We start from the raw sequence: 20145 nt of genomic DNA, 5'->3' as shown, positions 1-20145 counted from the left end.
TAGGTAATTGCTCAATTACCTAATACTTCTAAAAGGACATACAGTATAACATGCCGTTTAACTAACTTTTGGAAATTGATTCGAGTCATTGTTTATTACATAATATATTTCCCAGAGATCAATTGTATTATCATAAATATTTTCGTAATGGCATTGATCCCGTGATACGTGTGTAATCACATGCTAATAACCGAATACACACATCAAAACAATTAATCTGAAGTGAATGTAGAAAAGACCCAAATAGCATTCTAATGCTTTTATGAGTGAATATGAAAAATTAAAAATTTCCTAATTTCACACCGCCCATCTATTTTTACATAACACTTTTATTTTCTGCAATTCAGTATCGTAGTTTATTTGTTTAAAAAGTTGCAAATTAAAACCAAATTTTATCTGTACAAATTTATACGATTACGTCTATTATTAACAATCAGAATACGTGGCAACATTAACAGTTCTCTAGAACAGACATAAACAGTGGTGTACCATCTCTAACAATATAATGTCAAACTCTCTAGTAAATATAATTTTTACAATTTCGTAATCACTGATTCACGCCTGTGACATTCTCAATTTATAAAATTTACGAGGACATAATACCACTTGCTTAACGCCCATGTATTTTTTATTTAACGTTGGTTTGGAAACCGATGGAAGACGGAATTATCTCCCTCTATCGTCGGAGTTTCGAATATTCTCGATTCGAGGTTCGAGGTTGCCAAATATAATTTTTAGTATTAGATACTATGACTAAGTTGGTAGACAATAAAAACAATCGACCAACCCCTTGAAGGTTATTCAAAACTAACCTATTATTTAGATCAATACATATATACAGGGTATTTATGAAGTAAAATAATTCGATTTTAGTCGAAATGTTTTTTTTTCAATCTACATTGTAAAACCAATGAACTATTTAAACTGACTAACAAGATAGGCAACACTGTAAAATGAAACGATTAAAACTTAAGATTAAATTATAAGTCAAAATCGATGTTTCTTTATAAAAATCATTAATAAAATGATAAAATTGAATAATACTTAATAGTTGATGAATAAAGAAGGTTTTAAGGTCTTTTATAAGTAAAAGCAATTGGTAATAGGATAAGATAATATCACAGGACCGTAATGGCCCAATAACTATTATCTATGTTATAAAGGTATTTGCAATTTTCGTTACAGAGTGAAATACGGGGGTTCATCGATAAATATAATGACATTTTATTTGAAAATTAGTATTATTCGGAACAAATAAAAAGTAATATAATGAAAATTTCACTTTATATAAATGTGCAATGATTCTATGACAAAAATAGTACATATTAGATCATAGCCTATAGAGAAAATTACGAGAGAGTGGTATCATCTCCGTAGATTCGTCAGTTATCGAGAGGGAGTACTGTAAAAGACGCGGCTTGTACTCTTCAGCCGTCTAGTACCATCTTTGACTACGTTCGGTGCAGTGAACGCGATAATGAAAACTCCAAAGAACTTCTTGACGTGTTACTTATTATTATTGTGCACGCGATTCGATCATTTAGAGGCGCAAATACTCGGAACGCACACGGTAAGTACCGAATTGTACTACTCTCGAGAGAAAGTAAACTATTGTTCATTTTTTCACATGAAGAAGTTTATTAAATATAAAATTTTTCTTCTCTTTCGACTATTACATCCTATATTAAATACGAATACGTTTTTAACTATTAACTATAATATAATCTATATCTAAATCGTTTTATATCTGGCAACAGCGCGTCTACCTAAATTTCTTATGACATAAAAAACTGTTTATACTTAAGATAAATCCAAAACAAGTTATTGGTATAATGAGAGTATAAATTACACATAGTAAATAAATGACAATTATTATTTGTATTAATTTTTTCCTACATATATAACATTCAAAAATATTTATAACAATTTGTTGATAACATTCATAATTAAATTAATAATCAAAGCGGATTTTCAAAAGCAGACAACTTGACAGCGCGATGTTGCCATATTCATTTTAAGAAACTAATTTCAAATATTATTCTAGAAAGTATACATTTTCATTTAAGTTCAACGAAACGTATTTTTCAACTTTTTAAATTTTCTTTTCGTCAATTTATATATATTTTCAACACATTTTATTCTGTATAATTGAATTTTATTAAATATGCACAAATTAATACCTACTAACGAAAACGTTTTCGGGTATTAGATACACTTGGCAACACCGGTCGTCTGACAAAAATTTATTATAAACATTTCATGGAAATTTTTTGTATGAATGGGACAGTCCAACGAAGAAAATAATTTCTACGGGTTGATTCAAAACTAAGTATTGAAAAAATGCTTCTTTTATTATTATATATGTTACATATAGATATTCGAACGTCATAAGTTAACAATAAAATTACGGAAAGAAAGTTTTAGGAAATTCCTAAGAGAATTGTGCGGTGGCAAACTTAATTAACCACGTATAACAATAAATTAATTTTTACATTGTTACATTAATATATCTAGTTCTAGTATATAATTTTTCATACTAGAATGTTTAGTTGATGGTATCGTAGGTAATAACAACGTGCACAGAAATTCACAGTGAGAAACAGAGATGGCGTGCATTATTTCTTTTTCGTTCTATCGCATGTAATAACGAACATGACTTTGAATATTACATTTTCAATATTTATATACAAGGATGTTTTTGGTGAATTAATAAATAAGAAAACTATGTTGTTTATTTCTTCTTGTGCTAATTTCTATTGACAAATTTTGATGGTTGTGAAATATTTTAATCGTAAACTCTTCGAAATAGTTCATGACGTAAATCAGTTATCATCATAAAGTAAAATTTATTCTATCTTTTTCTACTAACAATCAAATAGTAATTGAAAAGAGATGGCATCAAGAATATAGATTATTTCGTATTTACCTGTTCATTTTCAACAATCAAATAGTTTTTAATATTTAGATATTTTATCTTTTACTTTCAATATTCTAAGTAATTTTAATTTTACTGCGAGTAATTTCGTAAATATGATATATGTTTAAAAGACAACGTTAAATAATGACAGTTTAAAACCTCTTTTGTTATGTCTAAGACTCCATGTAACGGGAATTATTCGAGCAAAAATGTGACAATATTTTTTTTAAACAAACTACGTACAAAATCTCTTAAATATCTAAATTGATGTGAAACTATTTTATTGAAATATACTACGAAAAGTTATTCAAATAGTAAAAATCTTTACGCACATGATAATGTAGTAGTAGCCATTTTGTTATGTCTTCCAAACACGTGTGATTTTATTTGGGTATGAAAAAAAAAACAAAAATTTGTAATTAAAATATCCAATGATGCATTAAAATTCGAATCTATTATTAAAAACTCGTACCTTTATGACGTAATCACATATCTGTGCTAAATCTTTTATATTTATTCAATCTTAACGTACTTTCCCATACAGATTTGTGTAATGAGAATAATACCTTATTGGAAGAATTGTTAAGAAATCCACTAATCTGTGTATAGACAGGATATGTATGATTATTACGTATTTTTAGAATCGAAATTTTTAAGATGAGATAAAAATTGGTCAATAGACATGAATACTTATAACGTAACAGGATCGATACTAAAAAAAGAAGAGAATACGTCAAATGAATTTTTATGAATAGATTACCGTAGATAGCTATCTCTTTTCAACATTATGAAATTATAATAAAGAATCCAAATGTCATTACTTAAAAAAAAAGAGTACGTATGTATTTTTACTGTGAATAAAAAAGGATAGAATGAATAGAATATTGTACTATTGAAGATTTTGACATAATAATTAAGCTATTTGTGGGCTTTAATATAGTTAATTGCTTATATTCTACTATATTGCATAATATATTCTCATAAACTTCTATAGATAAACGTATAATTAGTTAGTAGCAGAACATGTCTTTTATTGTTCTTTCATTACAACTGCTTCACGCAGCTTTACGCCACTGATTCATTCAATGAGTCTACTAGTTTTGAATTTTAATCTTTTATAATTACATTCTTAATCATATTTCTCAATTAGGACGTGGATAATTATATTCTAGCTAACATATTTACAAGACAAGTGTGAAAATGTTCAATTAATTTAATTAGAGAAGAGTTAAAAAAAATCTTAGACAGTTATGAAAATAAATCACGCGCGACATCTTCACTTTCAAGTATGAACTTCATTATTCCATGATAACCTACTAAACTGTAATTATGTTTATATCAGATGATCGTTTTTTTTTGATAATAATCTTTTAATAGTTTGAAAGTCTATTAATATTCTGCCTTTTCGTACGGAAATATATTGCTTTTGATACTACATTCACAATATAGTATTAAGTAAAGTAATTTCATTATGTAAGCTAAATTTGCGTACTATATAAAGTATTTATTATCTAGATAGATAATTTCAACTTCCCTGATTGTAACAAGTTGTTTTGATAGTTCAGTTACTATAATATAGCGTTATAAAAATGATAAATTACGATCATCTAGCTAAATAATGAAGACGTTCATTATACATCATTGAAGAAATAATTTTTCATATAAAAATGATACATATGTCCAACGAATATTGTCAGTCACTGTATATTTATTATTTATAAATAAGTACCATTAAATTTTATTCAAAAAAAAGAAACAAAATTGTTTTTAATCTTCCCGCGGTTGATAAAAATTTAGGTTAAGTAGGGGCGTATTATTATTTTAAACATATGATATGCTGTGTTGCCAAGCGTAACTATCCTTCAGAGATAATTTTATAATTGGAATAAATGAAATAATTTAGTTAAATTATTAATAAGGAATCAATTCCAAATAATAAAAATAAGAATGAAATAAATAAAAATAAGTCGATCATCAAACATCATACCTCAAAAAAATGAAGTAATTTATTTGATAATTTAAAATAACTTTCTTCGTCACGACATCGGCGGGTTCTTAACCTTAGATGTTACATCCTTGTTAAGAAGAATCTTATCGCAGTTTCTTCAACCGTTTTTATTTGTTCTTGAACTTGATTCGAAAGTGAAAATACGAAACAACCATTATGTAGGTGGCTATAAGGGACATTTTTCTTAGTTTCTCATCCATTGTGTGACGACCTTACTTCGTCTTCACTTTCTCCAAAGGTCACGTTCGGTACGGAAAGTGTACACGGCATTTTCTTTCACATGCTGTTAGGTAATGACAAAATAAATTGTGTAGAAGTTTTTAAATTTAGTTTTACCACAAGACCTACATAAACTGAATAAAACTTTATTATTATAAATAATAATATGATGATTATCGATTCTATGTTAATATTATTGAATTACTGCATTCATGGTCATTCTCATCATTAATTTTGAAGAACACTATATGCATAATAGTCATTTCAATGTTGTATACTACGATAAAAAGTAAATACCCATTATTTGATAACATTTTTAATAATGTATTTATGTATAAAAAATAATACTTATGTAGCGTATTCTATTATATATAAAACTGGGAAATATCACTATCACTACTTTAATTGTGAACTCAAAATATATTTTAAATTTTTTTCCAAAAACTCTAGAAACAATAGTATAAAGTTTGGCAGATATAATTCAAAACGCCATCTAAAGTTTTACTTACGAGTTCAAAAATCATTTATTCAAACGTATTATAGGTAACTGTAAAGATCATATAATGTAAAATATTTATTGTTTTATACAAAAAAGTAGTAGACTATCAATAATATAGTTTATAATAATAAATAAACCTCATATAAACAAAAAAAACATTTAATATTACGATAATGAAACTTTTGATTACGCCATCTTCATTTATAACTCCAAACTTAAAGTTCATTAACAAGACGTATTGCAGATTACTGTAACAAGAATATTTATCTGTTGATGTTTTCAATATTGTATATTATAAGTAATATATTACATTTTATTTAATTTAGTTAAAAGTTCATATTAGAGAAATAATAACGAAATATATGTCTATTTTATAAAAAAATCGTTAATTGCGCCATCTCTCTACGAATTTTAATAATGACAGAAAACTGTGAAAATAATATTAACCTTGAGATATACGTGAAGGTATAGAGATGGGCTTGTTAATAAAGATCAAAGTTGAGTTATATCGAAACTTGTAGAGATGCAAATAGAAATTCCATTTTACCAAATAAAGTATTATTGCATTAAAAATAATTACTATGAAATTATATCATATCTAATTACAAGTCATCTTGCAATTCTCAATTAGGCCGATCTTAACATAAAATATAATTTTCTATTTCAATTATATAGGTAGGTCAATTAGTCTACATTCACTTTTAGTCATCAGATGCAGGTTATCGAAAGCGCAGATTTATTTATTGCACTTGAACGTTAAAGTGGAATAATGTTCAAAAGCTACTATACGGGGTATACGAAAAATATCGTCTACAAATGATTTTTGATTCATTACGAAACTTTTAATAATTGTGAAATGGATAATTCGTAGTGTAAACAAAACCTCCTTTCAGTTAAGAATTATTATTTAAAAAGATCGAGGTCGAAACGCTCAAGCGATCCACTATTCTTTTATATAAAATTTTCCTTTCGAATATTTATGTCGCTGACAACCTAATCCGTCCCTGTGTAACAATACACATCAACTTTCACTTATCTCAGTGGAACGTTTAACTCCTCTTCGAACTATCACTTTTATTTTGAGGTGCAAAAAATAAGAAGCATTACGCACGTGTGAAATACTCTAAGAAAAATGAAAGTGATGTGAATTCGTGTATCAATGAACTCTTTGATTTTTAAATTATATGATTGTTAAATTCAGAGGTTATCTATTGTTATTTCAAAGTATATGTTGAATAATAAATATATAAACACTTCTTAAACGTGTTCAATTACATACTTATAATGTTTTATTTATTTATTTTAATTGAACTATATTTTGATTAGCTACCTTAAAGACTTTAATACTCATCTCCTCTTCTTTTTTGTTGATAAGTCAAATTGTAACTAATTGGAAAGTAGACAATTTAAGATTATGAAAAACGTTACTTCTTCTTTTTTATACGCCAGCTGTACGGTCCATTAGGTGAATGGCGCTGTTGTCAGCTTGTATAGAAAAACAACAGTACTGAGATAATGCATTACGTTACATTGTATTAATAATAAATTATTATTTAAAATATATTCAGATTATCGTTCAGTAATAAATTTTCATATATGTAATGCATCTATTTATTTACAAACATAATTTTAGTAGCGACTCGATATATTTTGCAATCTGATACATAATTTCATTAATTTCTCTATTTGTTCGTACGCAATAATATTTTTATACAATTCCAGTTCATCAGACATAGAGTTTTAACCTTTTCAATTATATTGCAACGAATGATTATATAACTGATGTAGGAGCTGATTTCGTAAACCCAGCAATAAAAATTTTCTACTCAGTAAATTTTTTAATTGATTCTAAATAAATAGAAAATTTAAGTAGTAATAAAATGGACGTGAATAAATTTGACCTCTTTCGTTTAATTATAATGTACCTGTTGTTATATTACACAAAAGTCTGCTGAAGCAGGAACGTAATTGAAGGTTATAAATCAATTGTGAATTGATTTTCTGTTAAAAAAAATCCAAATCGTAGTAAAAACAATTCCATAATTTTTTTAAACTCTAGTTGTATCATGTATCTCTTAAAATAAACAATAATTATAAATACTGATTCAAAAATTACCAAATATTAATGTTTTGCGTCTGTGTATGTTGTGTTGCCTATGGAAACATAATACAGTATTTTGTGTAGTCTAACTACGAGGGAGGATTAGGGTGAAAAAGTTATATATTATCATGTTTATGTATGTGGCGGCACAGCTATGAGATAAATATATAATTGATGACCTATATAATACAATGATAGATCGAATGCTACATTGCCGATTTTTAAGTATATGTAAAGAAATAGTATTTCTTTAGTTTTATGGTTTACTTTATTTATCTGTGGGTTATGATGTCTATGATAGATCTGTCATGGATGTCACAAATGTCACTGTCACGAGTGTCAATTTAGATTCATAATAATAGAGATTAATTAATGTAGGTCAAGAAATATTGTTTATTTAAGAAAGAGTCGAAGAAATAAACATTAAATGTCGTTTTTTTTTATTTTTAGGTGAGATTTAGTTATGTAATATAAAATAGTTTATTAATATCACTTATGTAGTGCATTTGTCATAAAAATAAAAACTTATATATATATTTAATGGTTTTAAAGAAATATATTTTAATTGAGGAATTTTTTACAGCACTTTGCTCCTAATGCCGATAGAAGCAGTCAGCTTTCACCTCAACAACAAGGACAAATATTGAGCGATATCCAGCAACATCAACACAGATTTGATTTGCCTCGAAATCAACAACAATTCGAACCTCAACATTTCCAGACAAATCAAAATTTCCAGTCGACGAAAACATTACAGACATTTTTGAATCAGCAGCAGTTTGTTTCTCAGAGCCCTTTACAACTGAATACGCAAGAAAGTTTTGCTCAAAATGAATTTTTGAATAATTTGCCTTTATTAAAATCGATACCAACGAACGTTGTCCCCACGCCGCAGCAAGCTTATCAACAAATATCCCCACCAACTAATCAAGTGATTTTTCCAGATCAAAAACCTTCCGAAAGGACGAAAGTCATTCAACATCATACGCAAACCAGTTTCCAACCGGCTCGCCAGTCACTTCCGCTAGGACCACAGTTCATTCAACCCAGACCAACAACTGATCCCATTTCCCTTATAGAACAACAAATCAAATCGTTAGATCCAGAAAAACACAAACAAAAAATTAAAGAACTAAGAGAAAAACAAGCTATAATCGAAAAACATGCTCAGTTCGTTGAAAAACAATACGAAAAAGCGCTTAAAAAAGCACAAGAGGAACATCAAGCTTTCATCGATAGACAGAGGAACCAAAAGAAGCAACTTTATCAAAAATTGTACAAAACTTCTGCGGAAACAGTTTCGTTACCACAAACAGCACCAAGATTATTATATCCAGAAGAAATTAGTTTATTTGAACAAGCCGTTAAACAATATTACGACGAACATCCAACAACTACTTCGAGTCCTAGTACTAGTAGTACCATTTCACCAACATTTCTACCTACAGCGTTACCACAATCTAAAGTTAAATCGATACAAACTTTAGAAGACCTGAATCAATTAAAAAACGAGTACAAATCGCAAAAAATACGAAAAGATGATCTCCTCGAACAACTGAGATTAGCAATTGGTAGAAGACAAGAAGATGAAAGTGAAAAAACTTTGAGTTCTAGGGAGATATCATCATCTAAAGCAAAAACAAATCAACTAAACTCACCAGGTGATCAAGCAAACGCTTCCAAAGGGAAAGAAGATGGAAATGTCCTACTACCAAGCGGTCACCAAGTGAATATATTCGGAACCACTACTATTCCGAAAGAAATAACTTTACCGAACGGACAAAAAGCTCAGTTGATCGCCAGTACCACCCAACCGACGCCTATAGAAGAAATAATACTTCCAAACGGGGAAAAAGTCGAATTGATCAAAACTTCGGATCCCAGTTTGGTACCTGATGGTGTTAAAGTCGAACCTGGTAGCGATTTAGAAAAATTAGTATTTTCTAGAACAACTACAACAACGGAAACACCACCGAAAGCTATTTTAGACGAACTTACCAAAACCGTACCGTCTTCTAATTACGAATTATTAAAAACAGGCGCGAGTGGAAGTTTAGAATCCATCGGGAAGAACCTCCCTGATGAAAAAAAAGTAACGTTCGTACTTTTAGAAGAACAAAGTGATGGTACTTTGAAAATACAAGGCGTCAAAGGAAACGATAAAGATAAACCTGTCGATGTCGACGCCATTTTAAACAAAATTAGAAAAGGAGAAATAAAATTACCAAATAATCCTAATATAAGCACAACTACACATACACCCGATATAATATCCTCAACTTTACGCAATGATTTTACAACGTTAGGTGAAATACGTGCTACTATTACCCCAAATTCGTTCGCTACCGAAGAACCCCGATTCGTTAGTACCATAAGTGAATATAACGAAGAAGAAACTGGAATACCATCATTAAAAACCAATATAGGTACGCAAATAATCTCGACTTCAACGCCATCAACTTACTTTTCAAGTACACCTCGTATATTAAACAAGGATTTATTAAATCAAGCGTCTAGTGTACAAGAATCGCCGAGTAAAAATTTGCTAGCTCCCAAACCTACGGAAATAACGATACAACAAAATTTTTCTCAATTAAATCCCATACGAGAAGTAGAAAATTTAAAATCTGAATTACCAGAGATATTAAAAAAGAACGGATTGTTCGCTATGGCGAAGTTTTTAAAACAATCTGGTCTCGATACGATTTTGAACGAGACAGGTCCATACACGATATTCGTACCGACCGATAAAGCTTTTAGAACTTTGTTGATTCAATTAGGGGGGCCCGAGAGAGCGGAGGAAAAATTTAAAGAAAATCCGAGGTTACTAAGTGGGGTAAGTAATTTCTAATTATTGAATTTCATTTAAATATGGAAGAGATAATCTTAGTAGGTAGGCAACACTATTAACACTAGCTTTTAATATAACCTGTGACGTAATCAATAATTTTGTTGTACAGTTATACAACAATCACATCTTGGCAACATTGTAATTACAATAATTAACGCGGGATCATTCAAACATCTGTTAGGAAGTGTACATGAAACGAGAACACAGTTATAAAAAAGTTTTGAAATAAAAATAAATATATCTCACAATTTAAATTACTGTAATATTTCATTAAACGTAAAATGAAAATTCATTATAATAATGAAAAATAAAAATACATTCTTCTTCTTTTTTTTGTACATTCAGTTTCAACATAGACAAACAAATAACGTAGAACAAATTTAATTATTGAATCTTCATATCATGACAATAGAGTAGTTGACAAAATTTGAAAATTAGTTTAAAACGATAATTTAGCATTTATTCCAACCAAAGAATATTTTTACGTTCGAATTTTGAGGTTTTAGAAATGAACTTGAAATTGACCGCGAAAAAGGCCAAAATTGTAATGGCGTCTAGAATGACGGGTTTACTTATGACAGTCAATTGTGTTTTTTAATGAATAATGAATTTCTCGTATTTTAAATAGTGTATAGTGCCCAAATGTGAAAGTACAATGATAAAAACACCAGACAAATTATTCATATACGTTTCAAACAATAAAGAAATACGAAAAAAGTGGTTAAAAATGACAAGATGCTTTTACTTTATCAACTAATTCCACAAATTATTTTTGTGAAGATCATTTTGAGGTAAGTATCAAACAAAACTAGATGTATCTATTTATAAATGTATAGAAAAAGGAAATTTGCAAAATATACCACACATAACATATAAAATGTTAAGATTTAATTAAGTTGAAGTTATTGAAATTTTGTATTCGTTAACCTCAAAATCAGAATTTTCATTCCACAGTGGGTAAATGCGACTCTCTGACTGGTAACTGCTAATTAAATAAGACCTTGTTTGTTCTTCACATAATACTTACATATATGTTTTAATACTACGATGAGCGAAAGTAGGTGTTAATAGCAAAAAATTTGTCGAGCACATCGGCGTCAATTTTGGGCAAAATGCTGTAGTTTGCTTTGTTAAATCGTGATCAATGGCAAAATATACCTGTCTTACAAGATTAATGTAAAAACGAACTTTATTAATTTAATATTAATTGCTGAGAAAACTCGATATAACCTTGTCACTTTATAGGAAAATGACAGTTACAACATAGCGTTTCGCGAGGTGTGACGTCGCCCTTTTATGATTGGTGTTTAATGTCACGTGATTAAACGCCTCATTTTGTCGATTTTATTTTCCAAAAATATAATTTTTGTAGAAAAGTTGTTTTTTTTTTATCTACTAATTATAATTGTTAATGATTAGAAACCCAAAGCCATCCAATTCTTAGTGAAAACAAGCCTATTCGTATCTAAATTTTCACATTAGTTATAGACAAAATTATTTTAATACATTTCTCGTTAAACAAATTTCTTATTTTTTACTTCCCGACTTAAAATTTGTTATGTAGTATTAAAATTTGTTTCAGCTATTGTTGCATCACGTAATACCGGGTGCGTTTAAAATAAATTCTCTACAGGATGAAATGACAGGTGTGTCTTTGGCGGGAACTCAATTACGAGTGAATCAATATGCTATGCACGATAAAGAATGGAACGATATCAAAGTAAGTGATTATTCGGTTATAGAATGTAGTTTTTTTGGAAACGAAATTATTTCAGATTACTACTATAAATGGAGCCAAGATATCAGAAGAAAACCAAGATATCGAAATACCACAAGGTGTCGCACACGCTATAGATAAAGTTATGTTTCCTTTACCAGTTGGAGATATCGTTCAAACACTGCAATCAGATCGAGAAAGGAGATTCACTAGTTTATTAAGAGCAATATTTGCTTCTGGACTCAATGAAATGCTTCAGAGTAAGACAATATTATTTAAAAAAAAACTATAGAGTGAGATTATTTTGTTTTAGGCTCAAAAATTTTCACGTTGATCGCACCGACAGAAAAGGCGTTCGCTGCTTTATCCACCGAGGATCTAAGCAAATTAGTAACCGATAAAGTTTTAGCGCGAGAATTGGTTCTCAGACACGTATTATCAGGGACTCTTTATACCAATGGTATGAGATACTACCAAATTAAAGATAGTCTACTACAAGATCGACAAATTACCTTCAGTAAACAAACAGGTACCACTAAATCACTAAATTCACTTGTATGGTGTTTAACTTTTGTTTACAGTTTTTCATTAATGTTTTCGATTCACTTTAATAGACTTTACAGTAAAAATATTTCATTTATTTGAGTTAAACTAACACAAACTGTTCCTCATATCAATAAACTTGTAGTGGAAAAAATATAAATATTTCGACTTGTGTATATACAACTAAATAAATATTTGCAAAACCAGGGTTGCCACATTTATTATATAACTTTCCTTTAACTAATTAATTTTTTTTATATCAAACGAAATAGTACTAGGTTACCGATATAACTAAATATTTTACCAAAAAAAATTTTTTAGGTATAAAAATTTTTTAATAAGATCGAAAACAAAACCAAAAAAATTATCAGTTGCTTTAAAAAAATGGCGTTGTATATTTTATTTTAAGTAATTAGTTAATTAAGTTTAGTAAAATGAAAATTTCTTGTTGTAATTGTAGGATATTTGATTAAAAATAAATAATTAATTAATTAAATTTGAAAAAAAAAATCAAACTACCCATAATTTCAGTTAATATATAAGAAAATCATTCGATCTGGCAACACTGTACCAAATTGTAATCTGTCATCTTTTCTTCTTTACGGACTCGATTATAGACTTACTTATAGTTTTAAAACATTCACATTTTACGAGAGATAAAATAATTAATAATTAAAAATAACAAATTTTCAATTATTAAATTAGCTCTATAAATAGTTAATATATGAAATATTTTGTTATAGGTAAAGTGAAGGTGAATAACAATCTTCTAACAACGCAGAACATTCCCGCTACGAACGGTGTTATCCACGCCATCGACAATCTACTTTGAATGTATTTCGATGATATTTTATGATTTTTCAATCTGCGATCGCCGTCATAGAAAAGAAGATTTGTTAGTGTAATAGATAAACAATTATCATTATACAATTACTTTTAACAATGCAGGACTCGATAAAGGTACAAAATTTGTTAAACTAATTCCATTTATAAACTAATTGATGTTAAAAGGGTTCAGGTAAGCTTTATATTAATCATGTCAATACATTTTTATTCCGGATTTTTTTTACATGACATATATTGCAGTATTTTGAAATTTTTTTTACTTAAAGTACAAGAATTTAGTTTCTGTATTACTTTTTACGTAAGGCAAAGTTGTTTTTTCTATGACCTGCATCAACAATTTTAGTTAAACGAAACTTTTGAGTGCAAACTTGTTTGATTTACTAAATTAGGTTTGTCATGGTAGTTTCCAGTTTTCGAGAAATTTTATTGAATATGACACTATGTGATATCCTATAAACACCATAAATTCGACCGAAATTATCAAAACTGACCACAAGACTAAGTTGTATATATTTAAAAAACATTATTGAATGTTTAATAATACCTCTATCAATATTGTAAATTATTTAAGTAACTAATAGATTAGTTTGTACATTTATTTGTAATATATGATTTTTAAAAATATTTTATTTTTTATATAACTCCAGATCCAATCGAAAACTCGTTTTTTTTATCGAAGAAAGTTGTTGACATTCTTTTTAAAAAGCGTATTATATCTATTAAAAAAAGTATTTGGAATTTTTCCCCTAAAACCATATTAAAAATAGAATACTTTGGGAAGAGAAAGAAAGAGAATCGGTTAACCACCATCTATTTCTTTTTACACGCAATTCACAAACAATTATCTCTATCACTGCGAGGAGTAGCAGTCTGTGTAACTGATCATAGGGGGAGGTTTTAGTTGGCAATCCTGTAGCTTTCTGATTGACAGTACACGTCGATTATAGTCAGTAAAATTGACATGTTATGAGTAAATAAATATTTCATTCATTTACGTTTTTAAATGTATATTATTCACTACAGTATATTTTCATTTATCCCCAAAACGATTGTTGGTATCACTGCTTTCTTTTTAGTAATTTAAATAAAGTTTCTTTAACCAACATAACCTCAATACTATTGCCCTCTTTGTCTTATATCAAACACGAACTGTCTTTACAATTGTTGCCACCTTAAGATAAACATCCCCCAAATATCACTAAATTTTAATTCTATCAATTTTTTTGCTAAACACATGGACTTAAGTTGAAGATTATTTGAAAAAATGAATTAAATCAATTCATCTCACATAATTTTAACCTTAAAATAAATTTTTCTTACCTGCAAATTACTTTTATTTGAATCAACCAAAAAAATCAAAAGTACATACTAAAATTAAATGGGGATATTTATACCCTAGCTAAAAAGGATGAGGATTAAAAAAATGAAACCATTTGAAAAAATTGATTTTTATTCTTAAAAAATACGAGCCTACTTCTTCTTGGACACACCAACAGTACGTCCACGACGTCCAGTAGTTTTAGTGTGTTGTCCTCTTACTCTGAGACCCCAGTAATGTCTCATACCTCTATGGGCGCGAATTTTCTTCATCCTTTCCAAATCTTCACGAAGTTTAGAATCAAGACTCGAAGAAGTCAACTACAAAAATCCTTTCTCAATTGTGTAATCTAATAAAATTAACATAAATGTCGTGAATCCTCATATTTCTAAAGAAAAACCCGAATTGCTTCTCGGATATCACATAAGAAGTGACCGATCTACAGAATCGGATACATCTTTTCGAAAACTTTGAAGATTTACTTTAATTTTGCACAAGCTACCAGCACTATTTATAAAGGGAGAATAAAAAATGCCGTTTAATTGTGCTACGACAAAAATATATACGAAAAAAATCCTAAGTTATACGTAAAAACAACAAACATATTAATAGAAAATTAACAAAGATTCAATTTTAATAAAGTTGAAGAAAAACTTACCTGACTATATTTACCATCAATAATATCTTTCTGTCTATTCAAAAACCAATCAGGAATTTTGTATTGACGAGGATTAGACATTATTGTTATGATTTTTTCTACTTCTTCGTCCGAACATTCCCCAGCACGTTTGTCCAAGTTTACGTCGGCTTTTTTAAGAACAATATTGGCGTAACGTCTACCGACTCCTTTAATAGCCGTAAGGGCGAATTGTACTTTTCTTTTACCATCGATATTCGTACCAAGGATACGAAGAATGTGCTGAAATTTCTCTGGTATAACCAAAGACTAAAACAAATATTTTTTTAGATTAAATTGAATGTTTACAATATTCCTTGAAATGATTGATAAATATCATTATGGATAGTTTTTATTTAATATATATTTGATACTTTTTATCAAAACACATATTTTAACTTAAAGATTACTATTAATTTTAAGGATTTCAGTAAATATCGTAAAAACTCACCATTTTGACGAATTGACTTTTACAGAAAAGGAACTAAGGAAATATTTTAGTTGGTGATATCAGTATGACCAACATAAATCTTCTGTCATATATTATTTGACCTACTAAAATACGAGTTATATATTTTTACATATAAAACAATTCAAACAAGTATTTCGTTATATTCTAATTAAACAAATCCTCATTATACTACCAGAAATAGTTTTAATCAATTTTGTTATTTCTTTTTACGATTGAAAAGTGTAATTGAATTGAGTCGTGAATTATATTTGAACTAATAAAAACTTTTAGATAATATGTACCATGACATATGTCATATATGTCATTCACCAATCATTTGTTTTTGTCGTTATCACAATTTTATTAAATCCCTTAGTTTTTCCTAATAATCTAAGAAAAATGACTTCACCAAATAATAAATACATTCAAGTTGCTGGTAGTACCGAAGGAATTACGAGTAGCGACAAGGTTGTGCAAGATATTTTAAATACATTTACAGATTTACGACATTACTCCAGGGAAATCGAAAATGAACTAAAAAGCACAGAAGATGAATCGATTAAGGTTTGTACTCTCCTGTACGACGTTCTTTATTTACAATAAGTTATTTTTCAATATCTTATGATCAGTCTTATCCTTTAAATTTCTAGAAATATTATTTTGTGTAACAGGTATATATGAAAGAAAGTGAAAACATAGCAAGTTTACACAATCAGATATCTGCTTGTGATCAAATATTGGAAAGAATGGAAAATATGCTTCTCGATTTTCAAAACGATCTCGGTAGTATCAGTTCGGAAATATTAACATTACAAAAAAAATCGATTTCGATGAGTCAAGAATTGACAAACCGTCAAGCAATCAGAGGTCAACTAAGCCAATTTATCGATGATATTAAAGTACCGGAAACTTTAATTATGGGAATAATGGATTTTAATGTTACAGATAAAGAATTTTTGACACAATTGCAAATTTTAAATCACAAAATCAGTTTTATCAAAGAACAGAGTTTCAAAGATACCAAATCGTGTTTAGATGTAAAAGATATATTAGAAAAACTCAGGATAAAAGCAATGACAAAAATCAGAACTTATTTATTGGAACAAATTTCGAAATTTAGAAAACCGATGACAAATTATCAAATACCGCAAAACAATTTACTCAAAAATAAAGGGCATTACGAGTTCTTACTCTCCAACGAAAGAAACATTGCTGAAGAAATCGCAAACGAATATATAGATACCATGAGTAGAATTTATTATTCGTATTTTAAATCGTACGATAGCAGAATAATGAAATTACAATACGAAGAAAATATAACAGGCGACGATCTCATGGGCATTGAAGATACAGCGACTAGGGGTATCTTCAACAAATCACTTAAACATAAAACTACAGTTTTTTCAATTGGTAATAGAGGAGACGTATTAGCGCAACAATTGGAAGCGCCTATTATTGTACCGCACGCAGAAACAAAAAATAGGGTAAGTTCAAAAATACACAAAAATTTTTATTATAAACACAACAATAACCAACTGATATTGAAAATAGTTCATAGCTTGGTAATTTCTTTCCATTTCTTTGGGTCCCTCGCTTTTTCTTTCCAGCTTTAGATGTTTTTCTCTTTAAGGTCTTCTCCTACTACATCCTTTCACCATTTTTTTGGTCTACCTCTTAAGAGTGACCTAGCCATTGTCTATATAAACGCGCTGATTGGTAACTCACCCTAACCCTGCCTGCTTTCCTCCAAGACAGAGTCGGCATTACAATTTTTAATTTTCAGAATCAGTGAATCATTTGAAGGTATAGATAAACAACATTACACAAAAAAAATTATCAGGTTTCATCCTCCTCCATGCACCAACGACACTCCGGATCGTCCGTAGGCTTATGGCTTGTAGCAGTCGGATTTTAGTTGGAGCATTTCTATTGATTCCACTATCGGATTTTGTTTTTTATTTAATTCTACTGACAATAGTTTATGGCGGGAAGTTAATACTATTAATAAGTTTTTACTTCACTACCAAGCCATTAATTTGTGTAAAATTTTTTTTCTTTGCGGAAAATGAAGAAAAAATATTTTTGTTGTAGTTTCCTTTCGAGGCTTTATTTAGGAGTGTACAATATGCTTTAGTGGACAATGCTTGTAGGGAATATCTTTTCATTAGCGAATATTTTATGGTAAAAAATCAGGCGGCACTCGATTTATTTTACAAGATTATGGAAAAAACTCTCACCCTACTTCAGGTAATTGAATTTAATTAGTTTATAAAATTTTTATATATATATATTCGGAAAGGTTACCGCGGTTGGGACGTTTTGGCTCCAATTACCAAGGGAAGGGTAAGGATAGGGTGGTTATTCATTCGTTGGTAAAAAGTGATCAGATTCCTAAACGCGAAATAATACAATTTTGTAATATACTTTATTTCTTGAAACGAACACATCAGTATTCAAAACCTCGGAAATATATTAGAGTACACTTTGGTATTTAGTTTTGCCACAATGCCACTACGAAAACTCTCATAATCCAGCTGACCAAGATTTTTTTGCAATATATAAATTATTGGAATTTTTTTTATTGTAGAAAAACCTAAAAACGTACATTTCATCTTGCTACGATTCAATAGCGATATTTTTGTGTTTCCATTTGGTGCTGAGGTATAAAATAATGTGCCACAAAAGGTGTGTACCGGCATTAGATACACATTGGGATATTTTGGAGGGTATACTTCTCCCGAGGTTTGAATTCGTCGTACAACTTAATATAAAGAGTATTAGAGATTGCGACGTAACGAAATTTAATCTCGAATTAGGACCACATTATGTGAGTTTTTCAAAAATTTCTTTAATATACAATTTTAGTAGTAGTACAGCGTTGTCAAGTATGGTATATTTGTAGTATTTGCAACAAATTATTTTTAGATCGCTAGAAGGTACGCCGAATTTAGCGCGGCGTTGGTTAGTATAAGCGAAAATTTCCCCAACGAAATAGTTAGTAAACTTTTGGCCGAGCTCCAAGAAGAAGTGGAAATGTTTATACTGAGAATGGCGGGGGCGTTTACCGACCGTAAAGATCAACTAATATTCTTAATCAACAATTACGATATGATTTTGAATATAATCATGGAAAGGACGAGGGATAATTCGAAAGAAGCCGAAATATTTAAATCGAGATTGGCCGCCCGAAGCGGGGAATACGCCGAACAAATTTTATTCCCGCATTTCGGTGAAATGATTCAGTACGTTAAAGAGTGCGAACATTATTTCGAGAATTCAAAGTTGAAGGAGTTGAAAGCTTTGGAACCGAAATCTGTGGATATCGTACAAAGTTTTACGAATAATTGGAAAAAATCGTTGGAGGATCTTAATAGAGAAGTTTTAATATCGTTCCCAAATCTCGTTACAGGGTCTAGTTTACTACAATTGGCTCTTACTCAATTAGTGCAATATTACCACAGGTTCCATAAGTTACTCACCCCGACAGTGCGATCGCAATTAGTCAATATACATCTCATAATGGTCGAAATGAAGAAATATAAAACGTCATTTTAAATAAAATATTTTCGCTTACCCAACCTTATTATTTCCCATTTGTTATTTTTTTTTATTGAAATATATATATATTAAATTAATGTTTTAATACCTGTGTTTTTTTTTATTTTCGTTCCCTACAACCCTTCTTCCCGAATAAACCATCTAATCACAAAAAAATATCACTTTTATTTACAGTAAAAACACCAAGTCAGGAATCCTAATTAACGAAGTGATATTCCCTTCATTTTATTCCTTTAACTCAAAAAAAAATAATTATATTCTTGAAGAATCGCTTTTTAAGTATATAAGCATAACTTAATAAATAATTATGTTACTGAAACTCTCTTTTTATAAAGTAAACACAAGAAACGATAATCAACTGTTCTTTAAATATGTCAAATGTCAATAATTTGACTTCTTCAATGTGGCCAACATTATCCGTAAATTTGGTATAGCCAACAT

At 29.1% G+C, this 20145-nt stretch overlaps 4 protein-coding genes across 5 annotated transcripts; 3 read left to right on the top strand and 1 right to left on the bottom strand.

Annotated features, from left to right (window-relative positions):
* Positions 1 to 6060: 6060 nt before the first annotated feature.
* On the top strand, positions 6061 to 10261 carry LOC130897748 (uncharacterized). The gene is made up of 3 exons (XM_057806630.1): positions 6061 to 6108; positions 8328 to 10170; positions 10239 to 10261. Exons 1-3 carry the CDS (start codon positions 6061 to 6063, stop codon positions 10259 to 10261), a joined length of 1914 nt encoding a protein of 637 aa, XP_057662613.1.
* On the top strand, positions 8068 to 14325 carry LOC130898019 (transforming growth factor-beta-induced protein ig-h3-like). 2 transcript variants are annotated; one of them, XM_057807044.1, is made up of 6 exons: positions 8068 to 8194; positions 8328 to 10580; positions 12178 to 12315; positions 12371 to 12572; positions 12626 to 12841; positions 13599 to 14325. In XM_057807044.1, exons 2-6 carry the CDS (start codon positions 10413 to 10415, stop codon positions 13685 to 13687), a joined length of 813 nt encoding a protein of 270 aa, XP_057663027.1. In that variant the 5' UTR covers positions 8068 to 8194; positions 8328 to 10412; the 3' UTR covers positions 13688 to 14325. The 2 variants fall into 2 exon arrangements, with proteins under 2 accessions (XP_057663027.1, XP_057663026.1); XM_057807043.1 differs by having other exon boundaries at positions 12626 to 14325.
* Positions 14326 to 15133: 808 nt separating this feature from the next.
* LOC130898008 (40S ribosomal protein S18) lies at positions 15134 to 16245 on the bottom strand. Its single transcript, XM_057807027.1, has 3 exons — positions 16147 to 16245; positions 15678 to 15965; positions 15134 to 15339 (listed from the first exon to the last, which is right to left on the bottom strand). The coding sequence occupies exons 1-3, from the start codon at positions 16147 to 16149 to the stop codon at positions 15172 to 15174; spliced, it is 459 nt and encodes a 152-aa protein (XP_057663010.1). The 5' UTR covers positions 16150 to 16245; the 3' UTR covers positions 15134 to 15171.
* Positions 16246 to 16460: 215 nt separating this feature from the next.
* Positions 16461 to 19719, top strand: LOC130898007 (vacuolar protein sorting-associated protein 52 homolog). Its single transcript, XM_057807026.1, has 5 exons — positions 16461 to 16710; positions 16818 to 17630; positions 18238 to 18393; positions 18734 to 18973; positions 19072 to 19719. Exons 1-5 carry the CDS (start codon positions 16546 to 16548, stop codon positions 19699 to 19701), a joined length of 2004 nt encoding a protein of 667 aa, XP_057663009.1. The 5' UTR covers positions 16461 to 16545; the 3' UTR covers positions 19702 to 19719.
* The last annotated feature ends 426 nt before the right edge of the window (positions 19720 to 20145 follow it).

This window comes from Diorhabda carinulata, chromosome 9, assembly GCF_026250575.1.
Source record: "Diorhabda carinulata isolate Delta chromosome 9, icDioCari1.1, whole genome shotgun sequence".
NCBI lineage: Eukaryota > Metazoa > Arthropoda > Insecta > Coleoptera > Chrysomelidae > Diorhabda > Diorhabda carinulata.
This window is presented reverse-complemented; position numbering and strand designations above follow the sequence as displayed.